Genomic DNA, 17552 nt, shown 5'->3' with positions numbered 1-17552 from the left:
TCACCATTTAAAATGAGATTGCTGCAACTTTTACAGATGTTACCGATTTTGATTATAAATTAAAATTTTCATCTGCAGAGACAAAAGTAGTATTAATTATTATTATTATTATTATTATTGTTAATATAGCAAGCAACACAAACTTGTTTCTTGATTAGAAACATCACTCATTAGAACATGTAGAAATGAATTTTTCTGTTAAGATTAAGTCTGGTTTCACTTTGGAGAAAAAAATCTGGATTTAAACTTGAAATAAAGATTTGACATTTATTGTGATGATTATCGATATCAACTGATAGGAAGAAAATTGTGATTGTTTTGGCCATATCGTCCAGCCTTGAGCTAAATGAAAGCTCTAGTTCTATAATCCGTCATCAGTTCTACAGGAAGTACTGGGTGTCAACAGAGTCATTGTGTTGTGGGGCTTTTCCTTTTGAATAAGGGTTGTTTCATGTTGCACCAATTGGTGTAATTTTGTTCTGCACATTGAAGCATTAACATTGGTGTAAAATCTAAATTGTGATTGGTACATAGAGCCTCAGTTACGTGATAATGCATAAACGCATATAAAAATAAAATGGTTAATTCACTGTTTAAAAAAACAAAAAAGCCATTATAAGTGGAAGAATGACTCGTAAGTAGAGCGAGTACTTCTGTGTCCCATTGCATCAGTCTCTTAGTGCTCTCACACATCACTGATTTTACAGATAAATTTAAAGTCTGTCAGTTATTGTGCTTCGTTTCTCTGGCCATGTTTGCACCTGGTGTTTTTAATGTCATCTCAAGTGTTCAGTGTTAAATCCAGCTGGAAATGTTTTATCAGATCACAGCCAGCTCGCTGCCCTCTCACCTAACATGCCCGAGTTATAAGAGCTTCCAAACATTAGATTCAACTATATCTTCCTTCTACCAAACTAGCAGACATGTTCAGGATGTAATGTTAGGAGTAATTAAGAATCTGGGAGTTGATGAGCATCTTTCAATGTCTTGACGGTGTTTCTTAAAGCCATTTACTGAATGATTGAAATCAATTTTTTCCCCTCTACCTTCCCTCTCCAGTTTTGGGCAGTGATTTCTTGAAATACATGGAAGCCTTCAAGCCTTTCCTGGTTATCGGACTGAAGAATTACGCTGAGTACCAGGTAATGCTGGGGTGAAGCTGGCGTTTGTTGATGAATGTTCCTCCTGCTGCACTGAGCTCAGGCAGATCAGGATTTTGCTGCATCATAGAGAATCAGAGTCTACTTCACCCGGTGTGTGCCGACCCGAGGGTCACGTGTGGCCACACTGGACATTGCGGGACTCTACAGCTCAAACTTCTCTTAAAAACAAGTGACCGTGTGGCTTGTTTGTGAATTAACCCTTGAACTTATTCCAAATGGAGTGTGAATTACAGTGTGTTCAGATTGCTGGAGCAGTAAGGACTGTGGTGTGTGTGTGTGTGTGCACGCAGGTGTGTCTGGCTGCGGTGGGGCTGGTGTGTGATCTGTGCCGAGCGCTGATGGCCAACATCTTGCCTTACTGTGATGAAATCATGCAGCTGCTGCTGGAAAACCTGGGCGTAAGTCTCCGTCTTCTGTGTGTGTGCGCTGCTCGTTTAATCTGTTTGATTCACAAGCTGTCCTGGCCGCTAGTTTGTAACTAAGGTCATTGCGCACTGAGTCTGAAGTATTCATATGCAGTTTTCGTATTCGTCATCCTAAAAATTCATCCCGCACAGAAACCTTGCACACTGAGTCTGATGCGTATTAATCAGTTGCGGAAAAATTCGTAAAACTACTAAATGGAGTCTAAATATTGGGTCCATCCAATCCTGAGATAGAGTTCCCCCTCCTTAAGGAGCAGAGGGATTATCACGAGCGATTCAAAGATTACTTCAGACTGATTTGTGCATTCAGGTGAGAATCCTGCTCGCTGCATGTTCTGCAAGAATCCCCTTTCTGTCAAACATGTTTTATTGGACAGTCCAGCCTTTAATGGATGTAGAAAACGCTTTTAACTCACTTAAAAAGAGTTATGTAGTATAATTATGCCAGAAAAATAACTTTTATCATGTTGATGTAAAAAATCTTGTGTAATATAACTTTTGTTTGCTGGTTTTTAGTGTATTTGTTATACTTGTATTTTTTAAATAGTTTTTGCCATGAAAATAGCCTAAGATGCTGACATGGCATTAAATAAAAATACTACTACAAGAAGTGAGTGGCTCCGTTCGATGCTTTGCTAGCGATACTAGAGCCGCATATTAAAGAGAAGACCGCTAATATCTGTGAAGTCCGTGTGCAAGGATCTTTACAGTGCTTTGTGCTGCGAGACGAAGTGGATCAACTTGACAATCACCATTCTGGATTCTGGCGCTCTCTTGTACGGTGGCTCTGAATTGTCAAAACGCCTATTAAAATGCTTGCTACGGATGAGAAAAAGGCCGATCAGAATTTCCTTCCTCTGTAAATGCAACTGTATGCAGATGTTTTTTTTTTAAACTGTTTTATTTTTTTTGAATGCATGTCTTTGCAGAACGAGAATGTGCACAGGTCTGTGAAACCCCAGATCCTGTCTGCGTTTGGCGATATTGCTCTTGCCATTGGTGGTGAATTCAAGAAGTACCTGGACATTGTGCTGGACACTCTACAGCAGGCCTCGCAGGCACAGGTGGACAAGGTGAGTGACCGCACACAGCGCTCATAAACCAGATCAGGGCTGTGCATCACTCGTTCTGACTGCAGAGTCGTGCACCTGCTCCTGTTCACTGGCTGTGAAAATCACTCTAGTTCTAGATTTAGTCAGCGTTCTAGAGGATTTAGTAAGTGCTTATAATTATTGTAATGGCCAGTCTGGCACAACAGTGTCTCTGATTACATAATTGGGTTGATTCTTTTGACCTATCTAAAGCTGATTGTGAATGTTTTAGATTTATTTCAGTTATCGGTTTAGTAAATGTTCTTGTTATCGTGTAAAAATCTATGAAGCATGTAACAAACTACTAGTTGCTGTTTGTCATGCATGATGGTTTATATTTGAACTGTAGTTACTTAAGTGTGTCTCTAAAAATGCATCTTAAACTGAATTTAGGCTTTTATTCATGATTATAAAGCGACTATATCTGTTCAGAAGACTGATTAAAGCACTCCATTAATATGGATTGCCTTCAACAACTTGTAAGACAACCAACAAATGCACTGAGCAGTGTTGTCATGGGGAATCTGCATACAGGGTTGCTAAGCACATACCTTAAATTGTTCATTTTTGCACTTTCAGTGATCATTGATGCGCACTTGGCTTATAAGTATGTGGCTTAGCAACATAGACAGCATAAGGACAGCTGATGACAGGCACTTGTTTACACTGCTGAATCAGTCCGAGTCCTGATCAGATTACTTGTGTTTTCCTGGTAAAAGGGATATCTATCACAATGGACTAATTCCAAAATAACAAGTACAACAGTAATTGAAGACCAATGTGTCCACATTCTGTGTGTACTTTGTACTTTTTGTAAACGTTACAATGATAGGCATTGTGCACAGTTTGTGTGGTCACAGTTATGACTACTAATAAACTACTTAGTGGAGATAAGGTTAGAAAGCATGATTCTTGCGGTGTCAGAAGCAAGACGCAGAAATTAAAATTATATGCTAGTCATTTTTAATAGCCTCTTACTGATAAGTTTGTTAATAAAAGAACGTGTTACTCTAGAAATATTTATCCTAATTTATTTCAATATTCTATATATATTCTGGTTTTAATTTCAGTTTTCTTGGAAAGAGACTTCAGTTCAACGCTTCACATCTGATGTGTGAATTTGAGCTTAAACATCCTGCAGCAACCCGGTGTTGTCCTTTTCCCAGTTGATTTGAAATGTGCTTGAACCTAAACTTGCTGGACCGTTGCTAGCTCTAGCACCTCAGCTGGGGATGTTGATTGTTTGATTAACCCATCAGTGTAATGGATTCAGGCTAAGTACTGACTGAGTTTGAGCACAGGTGCGATCGATCAGTAATCATGTGAGCGGACCGCACTGGCTGTAAGCGTGCACTTCACTTCCACTACACCCGTCACCTGTAGTAAAGCACTACAAGCATCACGATCAGCATGAGGACAAGCGCTCAGTGTTTCTGATGAGCGCTGTGAGAGGTCAGAGGTCACGCTCTGCATGTCTGAGCTGCACTCTTTCTGTGCTCCGTGTTGTCTGAGGTGCTGCTCATGCCTGTCCAGGACGGCTTTGAGAAGCTCTGCTCGAGCTCACATGTGTTCTGTGCAGTCTGAAACCAGTTTCTTCAAACAAAGGTTTTGGCTTCTCTCCTGAGGCCACAAGAGGGTGCATCGAGCCAAATATTACTAATCCACGTTTCTTCAGTGCAATCAAATAACACTACTACCTTTGGGGGGAAAAAAGTGCATAATGTTTATGAACCATATATAACTAAGTTGCTTAAACAATTAGAAACAAAACAGCATCATGTATGTCTAGTTTAATACCAACGACCAAAAACCAATCACAAAGAGTACTTTTTCAATTTAAGATCATGCGATGCAGTGGGATGGGAAAACTGCCATAAAGCCTTGATTATTTTATTTTAAGTTGAACTTACATTAATTAACATGCTTTCTAATGCGGCTCTCGCGAGTGCAATGCTGATAGATGTCCCTCTAGAAAATGAGATATAAATGTTCTGTTTGAATGGCTTGGTTTCAGTTTTTACGTAAACGACATCAGTATTGATGTTCTCTTTTTCTGCCATATTTAGAATGAATAACGCAGCAGTGTTGCATCCCGTGGGTATAACTGGACAGGCTAAAAAAACATTCAAATGCAACGACACATCGTCATCTCATCTCGTGTGCTGCTGATAAAGGCTGTCTGACAGACACCTAACATTCAAATACAATGTTTTTGCATTCAAATGTGTTTTTTTTTCTTTTAAATTTGACATATTTGAAATGATAACTTCCTTATTTGACAGTCCTAGCATCATTGTTGTTCATAGGACGTTGATTTATCCCTGGGGTCGTGTGGATTCCCCTCACAATGGCTGCGGGTGCGTTTACGCGCTGGTGGTGTTTTCGTGACGTTGAAATTGCAACTATGAAAGTGTATTCACAGGTGTCCTGAAATGCAGAATTGATTGTTAATTGTTTGAAACGGCACGTCTCTGAAGTTAAGCCAGGCTGCCTGCTGTCTTGCAGACGGACTATGATATGGTGGACTATCTGAACGAGCTGCGAGAGGGCTGTCTGGAGGCCTACACTGGGATCATCCAGGGCTTGAAGGGAGACCAGGAGAACGTGCATCGTAAGTTCAGCTGGACCTCCTCATGCACACCAGCGTTCAGTGGGCTCATGTTAAACCGCGTGTTTCCTCCTGCAGCCGATGTAATGCTGGTACAGCCTCGTGTTGAGTTTATCCTGTCCTTCATTCACCACATCGCTGAGGACGAAGACCGGTCCGACGGAGTGGTGGCCAATGCTGTCGGACTCATAGGGTAAGAATTTCTTGCTTAACAGATCACTAAACCATGTTACTCTACTGGTCCAGCTGTGGCAGAGCTTAAGATTGTTACCTGCCCCGCCAAAATAAGTTATTGTTTGTCGTTTTTAACCTTTTGTCGAGGTTTTTCAGGTAGGTCCGATAGTACTCTTTTCCTGTAGGATTTCTTTCTTCTGCACTGAAATAATTGGGTTAGTGACAGTTGTCAATTCTGTGTGTGTCCGCTTGTGTGTTACTAACATAACTCTGCCAGGCATCCTCAAATCTGGCCCACTCCTTCAGAGTTTAGCTCTAACCCTAATCAAGCACACCTGGGGTGTATTCCAGAAAGCAGGTTATGTGACATACCCAGGTAAGTTTGAGGATAAGCGAGCGGATAACCTGAGCTTTTGGTTCCAAAATTGGAGGTTACTTTCGGGGTATGTAAGTAACCATAGTAACTTGCTCTCTGAAGAGACCCTGCTCCGGAGGTTATGTTCCAGGGTTAGTTCACTTCAGTGCTATCGGTGCACGCGTGACACTGGCTAGGGCTGTGTATTGGCAAGAATCTGGCGATACGATACAGGGGGTGCAATACGATACATTGCGATACTGTAAGCAAGGCGATATATTGGGATATTTCTTATTTTAGGAATAGGATATATATTTTTTTAGGAAAGCTGTCATTAAGAACACACCACCATATGCAAACCTTAGCAAAAAATAAATAGTTTAACCCTCTGGTTGTGTTCGGACTCCGGTCACGCCTTTTGTGTTACCGGTCAAAAATGACCGGACTCCAAACAATTGCTTATAAATCTGTCAATATGCTATATTATCACCAAATATTGCATTCATTCTTTTTGTCAACTTGTTTTCTTTCATTTAGGACTGGTTTTGTGTTTCTATTTGCTTCTGATTAATCATAAGCCTCATTTATCTGAGAGTAGGTACCTAATTTTTTGGGTAAAAAAAACATTTTGTATGAATAATTTTCACAATATTAAACAAAAAATTATGAAAATTTGCACTGTTTCTCACACTAGTGTACTTTAATGTTTAATCAGGAAGTTTGCTTTTAAATGCTTTTATTTTGTACAAAATTGCAAAAAGTCACACTCGTGGTGTTCCCGGTCAAAAATGACCGGACTCCGAACAACTGCTTATAAATCTGTCATTATTCTATATTATCACCAAATATTGGATTCAATCTTTTTGTCAACTTGTTTTCTTTCATTTAGGACTGGTTTTGTGTTTCTATTTGCTTCTGATTAATCGTAGGCCTCATTTATCTGAAAGTAGGTACCTCATTTTTTGAGTGAAAAAAATATTTTTTTATGAATAATTTTCACAATATGAGAGAAAAAATAACGAAAATTTGCACTGTTTCTCACACTAGTGTGCTTTAATGTTTAATCAAGAAGTTTGCTTTTAAATGCTTTTATTTTGTACAAAATTGCAAAAAGTCACACTCGTGGTGTTCCCGGTCAAAAATGACCGGACTCCAAACAACTGCTTATAAATCTGTCATTATGCTATATTATCACCAAATATTGGATTCAATCTTTTTGTCAACTTGTTTTCTTTCATTTAGGACTGGTTTTGTGTTTCTATTTGCATCTGATTAATCGTAGGCCTCATTTATCTGAAAGTAGGTACCTCATTTTTTGAGTGAAAAAATAATTTTTTATGAATAATTTTCACAATATGAGAGAAAAAATTATGAAAATTTGCACTGTTTCTCACACTAGTGTACTTTAATGTTTAATCAAGAAGTTTGCTTTTAAATGCTTTTATTTTGTACAAAATTGCACAAAGTAACACTTGTCAAAAATGGCCGGCCATTGAAAGTGAATGGGGAAGAATGAAAGAAACAACTAGTGTTCAGGAGCATGTTGTGCTTGCAAACATAAATGCCTTGGACCAGTGCGTGCATGTATACTCATGCTATCACACACACACACACACACACACACACACACATCTATGCATACAAACTATTGTATTACACTTATTTCATCCTACCCTGAACTGTATGCAATATGCTTTTATGAATCTCATATTATAACTCTCTCTCTCTCTCACACACACACACACACACAATGCACACAAATGCTCAAACTGCCTTGTCTTTGGCCTGCATTGACTTTTTTTCCATCCCTCGACCAGAACGTTACATCAACTTCAGCTGGGTCCTCAAAATCAGAAGATTGCTTCTTTTCAGTTGTTGCAAGGTTTTCAGCTTGTCCAGTGATATTTTTATCTTCCAATATATCTTGCAATGCATCGTCACTGTAAAATTCTTCTTCAGTTGTCTTTTCCTCGTGTAAATGACAAGCAAGGCACTGTGAGGCATTTGTATGCTCTAGCATTTAATTGTAAACTTTCGTTTACTCTGAGAGAACACGAAAGCCTCTAAACATATTGTCATAATGTTTTGTCTAGTACGGAGCCGCTTAGAGCTCATGGTGGTGGAAAGATTTCGGGGTGGGTGAAAAAAAATCAGGGTGGGAGGAAAAAAATATTTTTCAAATCTTTTGCGTTCCCTCACAAAACTTTGCGTTCTCTCGCAAAGATGTTTGCGTTCCCTCGCAAAACTTTGCGTACATATTTGCAAGAGAACGCAAAGTTTTGCGAGAGAAAGCAAACATCTTTGCGAGAGAACGCAAACATCTTTGCTAGAGAACACAAAGTTTTGCGAGAGAACGCAAACATCTTTGCGAGAGAACACAAAGTTTTGCGAGAGAACGCAAACATCTTTGCGAGAGAACACAAAGTTTTGCGAGAGAACGCAAACATCTTTGCGAGAGAACGCAAACATCTTTGAGAGAGAACGCAAACATCTTTGAGAGAGAACGCAAACATCTTTGCGAGAGAACACAAAGTTTTGCGAGAGAACGCAAACATCTTTGCGAGAGAACACAAAGTTTTGCGAGAGAACGCAAACATCTTTGCGAGAGAACGCAAACATCTTTGAGAGAGAACGCAAACATCTTTGCGAGAGAACGCAAACATCTTTGAGAGAGAACGCAAACATCTTTGAGAGAGAACGCAAACATCTTTGCGAGAGAACACAAAGTTTTGCGAGAGAACGCAAACATCTTTGCGAGAGAACGCAAACATCTTTGCGAGAGAACGCAAACATCTTTGCGAGAGAACGCAAACATCTTTGCGAGAGAACGCAAACATCTTTGCGAGAGAACACAAAGTTTTGCGAGAGAACGCAAACATCTTTGCGAGAGAACGCAAACATCTTTGCGAGAGAACGCAAACATCTTTGCGAGAGAACGCAAACATCTTTGCGAGAGAACGCAAACATCTTTGCGAGAGAACACAAAGTTTTGCGAGAGAACACAAAGTTTTGCGAGAGAACGCAAACATCTTTGAGAGAGAACGCAAACATCTTTGAGAGAGAACGCAAACATCTTTGAGAGAGAACGCAAACATCTTTGCGAGAGAACGCAAACATCTTTGCGAGAGAACACAAAGTTTTGCGAGATAACGCAAACATCTTTGCGAGAGAACGCAAAAGATTTGAAAAATATTTTTTCCTCCCACCCCAAATTTTTTTCACCCACCCCGAAATCTTTCCACCACCATGAGCTCTAAGGGGCTCCGTAGTCTAGAATATGTGGTGAAAGAAAAGATTATTTTTGAGGTCAATGCAGGCTAAAGACAAGGCAGTCTGAGCGTGTGTGTGTGTGTGTGTGTGTGAGAGAGAGAGAGAGAGAGAGATCCTTTTTTATTCATAAAAGGATATTGCATGCAGTTCAGGGTAGGATGAAATAGGTGTAATAAAATAGTTTGTATGCATGGATGGATGGGTGTGTGTGTGTGTGTGCGCGTGCGTGTGTGCGCATGTGTGTGTGTGTGATAGCTTGAGTATAAATGCATCCACACATGCAAAGGTCCAAGGTCTTTGTTTGCAAGCACAACATGCTCCTGAACACTAGTTGTTTCTTTCATTCTTCCCCATTCACTTTCAATGGCCGGCCATTTTTGACAAGTGTTACTTTGTGCAATTTTGTACAAAATAAAAGCATTTAAAAGCAAACTTCTTGATTAAACATTAAAGTACACTAGTGTGAGAAACAGTGCATATTTTCATAATTTTTTCTCTCATATTGTGAAAATTATTCATAAAAAATGCTTTTTTCACTCAAAAAATTAGGTGCCTACTTTCAGATAAATGAGGCCTACGATTAATCAAAAGCAAATAGAAACACAAAACCAGTCCTAAATGAAAGAAAACAAGTTGACAAAAAGATTGAATCCAATATTTGGTGATAATATAGCATATTGACAGATTTATAAGCAGTTGTTTGGAGTCCGGTCATTTTTGACCGGGAACACCACGAGTGTGACTTTTTGCAATTTTGTACAAAATAAAAGCATTTAAAAGCAAACTTCCTGATTAAACATTAAAGTACACTAGTGTGAGAAACAGTGCAAATTTTTATAATTTTTTGTTTAATATTGTGAAAATTATTCATAAAAAATAATTTTTTCACTCAAAAAATTAGGTGCCTACTCTCAGATAAATGAGGCTTACGATTAATCAGAAGCAAATAGAAACACAAAACCAGTCCTAAATGAAAGAAAACAAGTTGACAAAAAGAATGAATCCAATATTTAGTGATAATATAGCATAATGACAGATTTATAAGCAGTTGTTCGGAGTCCGGTCATTTTTGACCGGGAACACAACGAGTGTGACTAGGTGAAATAAAACCCACAAAAAATTACGAAAATTCTAAAAAAATTTATGAGAAATACTTATACCCTATGTGCGCAAAGTCAGTAAGTTTGAGTCCAATGCGATAACGTTAACTAGTATTTTCAGGAAAAAGAAAAAAAAAATCTTGTCAATTTGACCCGAACACAACCAGAGGGTTAACCAGAACACACTGCAGAACACACTGGGATCAGCATTTGCAATAATCAGTCCCTATAACATTCAACATTACTGAAGCACTTTTTGTGCAGTACGAGTAAAGGGGGAAATATTCAAGTACTTGCACGATTCTTTAGTTAAATGTATAAAATGTATTTTATAAAAATGAAATATGTATTTATAGACTCCACTGTAAAGGTTCACAGTTTAAGTTTACAATTGTGACATGCAATTAGGGTTGCAACGATATACCGATATATAAATAAACATTTGCACATCTACGGTTTAAAAAAAATGAATGAAAAAAATATATATAATCTCACCTGGTTCAGTTTTGTGTGTAATGGCAAAATGATTATTTCGTTTAGTTTTTTTTAAGTTAATTTGGAAAAACCTTTGGAGCATTTTTGTTCATTAAATAGCCTATAAGTTTTTTTTTTTTTTTTTAAGTAACGACCAAGCGGCATGAGCTGATCATAGCCTATGTTTGATCAATTTAGCCTTCTCATATCATCACCACTTGCCTAAAATAACATCTATAGATATACTAAAACAGTTCAAGCATATAACAATGTTTAAACATTAAACCTGCGCTATAATAATAATGTATCTATATCTGAGTTTGTGCTGAGAGTGGAAGCTAAAGCTGCTCTGCAGGACATGGAGGCACCAGCAAACACTTGCATTTTTTCAGTGGAAACAAATTAAAATAGCCTACACCGTCATTTTTTGCAGCAAGCTTTAGCCTATTGCGTGCATTTGAGCACAGAACTTGCGCTGAAGTCACCTGCGCTCGCTGCTGCGGGACACTAAACACCATCGAGCTGCTCTGTTGCGGCACGGTCTCCTGTTTCCACCAGCGCGGCAATTTTTTTTCATCACTAATCGATTGTCTACAATATAAAAATAAGGAGAAACCCAAAACAGGCCCGGCCCGCGTCTGAACTATGACGTGGAAATTGGCCCGAAGCCCGGCCAAGAACCGGGGTTGCTCTCGCGCTGTGGTCCCGGGGCGGACATTACCACAAAAATCCCAAATGGTGCCACACTTCAGCTTTGTACACCGAAACGAGAGCTGGATCAATTCTCTCATCCTCCATTACTGGCAGCGAACTATATTAAAGCTAACATTAGTGGAGTGCCCTGATGCTAGTATTTCCTGTCACTGTTTAAGTTCAGAGATGAAGACTGATATCTAGCGGTCGGGATATGAACTCAAAACAACTGCCATGAATCTTGGATGATTTTATTATTATTTTTTTTTTTTTATATCGATATTCCAATTTGGAGAATCGATACAGTATCGCCAAACAAAATATTGTGATACTCACGTGTATTGATATTTTCTTACACCCCTAGTACTTACCAGCCTTCAATGGGCCTGACAGATAACGCACAACATTATATTATATATATATATATATATATAATAAATAAGGTAATATAATATTCTAATATGGTTATTTTATTTATTTTATTGGCATATATAACAGTTATTTGTATCAATTATAAAACACTATGACAAGGTAATGTTTAATTTATTATTATATATATACTTATTACATTTTATATTATCTCACACATGGATTGGCATTTTCTGTAATGTATTTCTATAATAAAAATACATATCTGATATGACTTAATATATAATTAGCGTCAAACTAAAAATATAAGTCATATTCTCAGGGATTAAAGATTAAACGGGAAAAAAATGATTACACAACCATCAATTAGTTGCCGATATGCACGAAGCATGTAAACGACCATTGAACAAAAGAAGAAACAGCATGCTGCGCTTTTTCTTAGCGTCCGTTTCCATAGTGACTCGTCGATTCGTCGCTCTGTTGAGAATGTCTTGAGTTGAATGAATTTACTCCTGGACGCGCTTCTGGAGCCACATACCTCGAGTAAACAAGGTTTGGCGTCAATCAACCCAAAGTTCAGGGTTTAGCTGAAGGGAAGTTAACTGCTTTCTGGAATACACCCCTGAGCTGCTAATCAGAGTCTTCAAGATCATTAGAAAATCACAGGTAGGTGAGTTTGATCAGGGTTGGAGCTAAAATGCAGCAGATTGGCCCTCCAGGGAAAGATTTGGGGAACCCTGCTGTAGGTGTTTTCTGCAGATATGTTCATAGCATTAGCTAGCTTGGATTAGAACTTGAATAAACCAATGTATTTCCATTTTTCTTGCACAGAGAAAATCCGAGATGTTCAAAGCTTTCAAACATGACTGGATTAGTCTGCTTCATGAATGAATCCTCACCTTGCGTTGTGTTGACCAGTCTTTTCATTGTTATCACAGTGTTTACCCTGTTGGGCCAATATGCTTCAAAGTTGAACTTGGTGACTAGAAAACGGGTCACAGCAGTTGATCACAGCAAAGATCGTGTCAGGCTGTTGACACTGAATTCATGCTTTCTCTGCTCTCACGTGGATAAAAGTCTTAGAAGGACATGAGTGACTACACTACACTTTGCATTTGTGGGTCAATGCTTTTTAAAATGGCAGCTTGTTCATTGCTCTGGCGCATGTCTTCTGTTGTTCTTTCACATAATCAAGTTAACCCTTTTTCTCCCCTCCCCAAAGTGACCTGTGTACAACTTTTGGCAAAGATGTGATGAAGCTGGTGGAGGTTCGACCTCAGATCAACGATCTGCTGTCTGAAGGCCGGAGGTCCAAGACCAGTAAGACCAAGACTTTAGCCACATGGGCCACAAAGGAGCTTCGCAAGCTGAAGAGCCAAGCTTGGTATGTGATGCACCTCACATAAATCTCACCTGAGAGTCCACGTTTGACCCCAAAAGAAGCATGTTTCGCAAAGAAGTCCTTGCGGCCTGTTCACACCGGCACAAAGAGTCAGATTTCTGCGTGTCACTCGTCTGTTGGCAGACAGGCTCAGTGAAACTGCAGTTTGACTCTCTGACATTAGGTGGAGCTTTTGAAAAGGAGAGCATGCTGACATGCTATGGCTGGTATTTCTCATTATTGCCCTTTGTTCATTTTTGGTATGGGCATGTGACCCAAAGCATGACTCAATTGGCCAGTTTTATTGGTAGTGTGACAGAAGATTAAATTGCTATCGTGTAAGGAGAGGTGTTCTGAATGCCTGTGTTGGTCATTCACGTTAAAATTAGCGCTGTCAAAATTAGTGCGTTAACACAGAAGTCACGTTTGAATCGTCAGTAGCAGAAACATACTTACAGGCTGAGAGTCAGAAGCCCCAGACTGTCCTTGCAAAGATGGAATTGCCCCACTTTATAGAAAGTGTCTTTGTGTAAGCCAGCATTGTAGGCTGGCTACTCTTCCAGGTTCAGGAAATAGTCCTCTGTAAAATGCGCTGCGCACACTCTAATAATTGGGTTCAACTGTTCTGGAACAGTGTTGTAAATACAACTTAACCACTGATTTGTACTTGAGTCCTCTTTTGGAAGCTCAAAGTCAAGTCAGCTTTATATATATATATATATATATATAGTGCTTTTAACAATACAGATCGTGTCAAAGCACTTAACAGTATCAAACTGGAGGATAGTGTGTCAGTAATATAAATGGAGAAAAAACCTTGGGAGAAACCAAACTCAGTCGAGGGACAGTTCTGCTCTGACCAGGAGATAATGGTTTATTTATTGTTTACTTAATGTTTTAATTAAAATTTTAAATGTATTTATTACTATTTTATATTGTTGCAATTTCTAACAATAATAGTATTAAGTATTTTATTATATTTTGTTGTTTTCTTTTATTTTTACTTTTATTGCATTTAAGTCTAGGTCCAAACTACCAAACAAAGTAGTTTCTCTTTCACAACGAGAAACAGCGTCTCCAGGACATGACGCCAGTGGCAGCAGCAATACTACAGCCAGAGTAAAGCTCACGCTCTTTCATTGCGTATACATTTGGACCGTTTTGCAAATCTCCCCGCGTCGTGATGTAAACGTGGGGCATGTTTGAATGAGCCGTTTTAGGGGGCGTAGCAGTCTTTTATTAAGAATATCTCTGGTTTTGAGACTTCAGTCTTTGCAACTTCAGGGGTCTTATCTATGCACAGCCAGCTTGTAACACTCCAAAGAGAAAGAAACACTTGAAATATGACCCCTTTAAAAAAAGATAGCATTAAACAAATAGTAAAAATATACAGTCTTTGTTGTTTCTACATTAATTTGAAGATTGAATGTGAGATTAAAGTTTTCAAAAATACTTATATTGCAATTTTATGTGATTTAATCACAATTCATTTCAGAAAAAATGTGCAACTGAGGTTTTTTTTTTTTTTTTTTAATCGATTGGCCGCACTAGTTCAAATGTTATCGCTGCTAACAGTCCTGGTGTGAACAGGCCTTTATTGCTCCTAAAATGAGTTTTTTCATAGAGTAAAAGTGAAGCCCGTTGGTTTTTGGGTGAGAAGTGTGCTGTACTTGTTTTGTGAAGGTCATCTAATATTTTACATGAATTGGAGGTCCTCAAATGCCGGAGTCTGCCACAAACCGTGTGGTTGCTCCATGTAACGCGAGTCTGTCTTTTCAGCCGTGTGTGTTCTCCATTGTTTTCTTTTGGTTTGTTTTCAGATTACCGGCTGTGGAAATTCTACCAGAATAATGGAAATCAAACCCACTGAGGTTTCTTCTGTCTTTTACACACAGACGTCAAAGCAGAAGTGACGTGTGCGCTGAGATGAGTGTCTGAGAATGAGTGAGAGCGAGTGAGAGAGAGAGAGAGACATCACACCACCTTCAGAGTTCAATTCCAGCAGCTGCCAGCAGAAAAACTCAGCAGCCCACGACCTTCACCTCATCAAGCCCTCTTCTCCATGTGTCTCTGACCCCACTAATAAATTACTCCATGTGATCCACTTTCTCTCTTTGAAAAGCTAGTGCATCATATTAGTACATGTTTGCCAGCCTAACTGCATTTAGCTGGAGAAAGGACCGCTGTGCATCTGCAGAATACATCTTTGGGCATCTGTAAGACGCTACGGCTGCAGATGTCCCCTATCACGCAAACCATTTGTCAGAAGATACAAACCGAGAAGGAAATGATGCTGCTGGAGTTTCTAATGGTGTGACTGGAGTGTGAGTGTGTGTGAATGAACGGAGGGGGTCGCTGTTTCCACATCCCCTCTTACTATTTCAACCAATAATAAATAAACATGATAAATATCTTGTTTGCAAATTCAGTGAGATGCACTTATATAAACATAGGAGAGCGGCAAGTAGTCAGGGATGGGCAGCACTCAGGTGAACTGGCGACGAGCGTTCATCCTGCTTTCTCAAAGTCAATTGCTGAGGTGTATACCCCCCCCCCCTCTCTAAAAAAAAAAAATAGAATGAAAAATAAATGGTTGTGTTATTAGTATGCTAGTGTGGATGGTGCAGATAGACGGAGCTTTCTCCTGGGAAGACTAATGCCACTCGAGGTGCAAGTTCTAGCAGAGCGATCCATGTTCAAGGGGTACAGGAATTAGACGCTTCCACTTCCTCCTTTATTCTCCTTCATTTGTTTTGCAGGAAAACGAGTGCCAAATCCATGTGGATACCAATGGACTTGAGCTTAATAGGTGTTAACGCATAGAAGATGCGAAATAAACATGTCAACGATGTCACAATCTGATTTGCATTGATGTGCTTTGGTTGTATTTTTTTTTCTTCTTGCGGCACTTAATTGGAGTCATTCACCAAGCTTTAAAAAAAAAAAAAAAAAAAAAATGAACAAAATCAAGACGTTTGTATGAGGTTATATTTTTCCATTGTTATGAAAATAAAATAAAATTGAACCTTTCCGGTTGTACTTCTGATGCGTTTCCTGTGTAATGCAAACAGCCGTCGATTACTTCCTTTCCTAACTTCAGATCAAATGGCACTTAATGTGTTGAAGAAATGGCCTTCTGACGGTGGTGTGGGTCACTTGCTGGATGTCTCTTCCCCTTTCTCCACATGTGTGTGGGTCATGATGATGTTCAACATTGCTCTGAAATGTTCTTCATTAAGTTTCTGAACTAATGAGGGCGTAATGGGAAGCTTTCCAAAAGCAAGAGCGGTTCGCTCACAACTGAAGAATCTGCCTTGACCAGAGCCATTGTGGTTTATAAAGTCAGTGTGATGATTCTGAGGTGTTTTTATCAAGTAGTGAGATTAAAGGCAAACCGTTTTTGCATGACTGATATTAAATAAAAGAACCTGATGTGAAACAGTGGTGCGGTGTACTTGTTGATGGACTTCACATTTGCAATGTTCGCATAATACAGATTGTGAACTCTCCAGCCACTTGATGCTTTTAGAAGTCGTTTAAAGTCAAATGAGAGACCTAAAAGTTCAGGGTTTCATGCTGATGTTCTCTGTGTTCTTCAATGCCTGCTGGCTGTTTGTATGAAATCTGAAACCAAGGTCTTGATAAGCACCATTACTACCTTAAACATTCAGGAAAGCTTTGTAAGACATTATTGTCATTTGTTTTAATTATAAAAAATGTAAACATGTAGAAAGACTTTATAGATCATTCAGGTAAGTTGATGGGGCTATGGTGATGTAAATCTGATCAAATTGAACTGCATAAAGCTGCTCAAAACACTTCATGAACTTTGTCTTTGCAGTTTGATTAAAAACAAAGTATTGTTCATTTCTTCTCTTATGCACTTTGAAACCATACAAAATATATCTCACCACTTAGCTGCCAGAGGAATTCCAGAAAGCAGGTTATGTGATTTGCCCTGACATGTTTACAGTCAGGCAAGCGGATAACCAACTTTCAGATTCAGAAACTAATGTGGCTTTAAGGGCGTGTAATATAACATACCCATAACCTGCTCCAGGGTCAGCTTACTACAGCGGCATTTGGTGCATACGTGTCCCGTTGATGGGGCTCCAGTGGCCATGAACGATTTTGTACAATATATTATAATTGTTTATATTAGTATAACCATTGCTATATGACATAAATGTACTTTTATTCTTGTTGTACACAAGTTTGGTTAAGTATACAAAAAAAAGGGGGGACATTTAAATAGCATATTAGAACTTCTTATACATTGTGAGTTTAAAACAAAATAATTGACACTGGAAGCCAAAACCATCAACTCATCGAGGATTGGATTTAAAATCATACTCAAGATCAAAATAAAAACTTGAAATTACATGCTGATCGAATTGAATTTCATCACAGCAACTCCTAATGTAAGTCAGTAGCTTGTATAACCTCACG

At 38.9% G+C, this 17552-nt stretch overlaps 1 protein-coding gene across 2 annotated transcripts in view; it reads left to right on the top strand.

Moving 5' to 3' along the window:
• Positions 1–16147, top strand: part of LOC306847241 (importin subunit beta-1-like) — a 37628-nt gene extending 21481 nt beyond the window's left edge. The window contains exons 16-22 of one of the 2 annotated variants that reach the window (XM_079381079.1): positions 1060–1142; positions 1454–1561; positions 2518–2661; positions 5185–5290; positions 5366–5480; positions 12945–13106; positions 14924–16147. In XM_079381079.1, coding sequence (XP_079237205.1) covers positions 1060–1142; positions 1454–1561; positions 2518–2661; positions 5185–5290; positions 5366–5480; positions 12945–13106; position 14924 — 719 coding nt within the window. In that variant the 3' untranslated portion in view covers positions 14925–16147. The remainder of the gene's footprint in view (positions 1–1059; positions 1143–1453; positions 1562–2517; positions 2662–5184; positions 5291–5365; positions 5481–12944; positions 13107–14923) is intronic. The other variant, XM_079381080.1, reaches the window with a different exon arrangement.
• The last annotated feature ends 1405 nt before the right edge of the window (positions 16148–17552 follow it).

Source organism: Barbus barbus (genome assembly GCF_936440315.1).
Source record: "Barbus barbus genome assembly, chromosome: 27".
In the NCBI taxonomy this organism is placed as follows: domain Eukaryota; kingdom Metazoa; phylum Chordata; class Actinopteri; order Cypriniformes; family Cyprinidae; genus Barbus; species Barbus barbus.
Note: the sequence above shows the minus strand (reverse complement) of the source record. Positions and strands in the feature narration are given on the sequence as shown.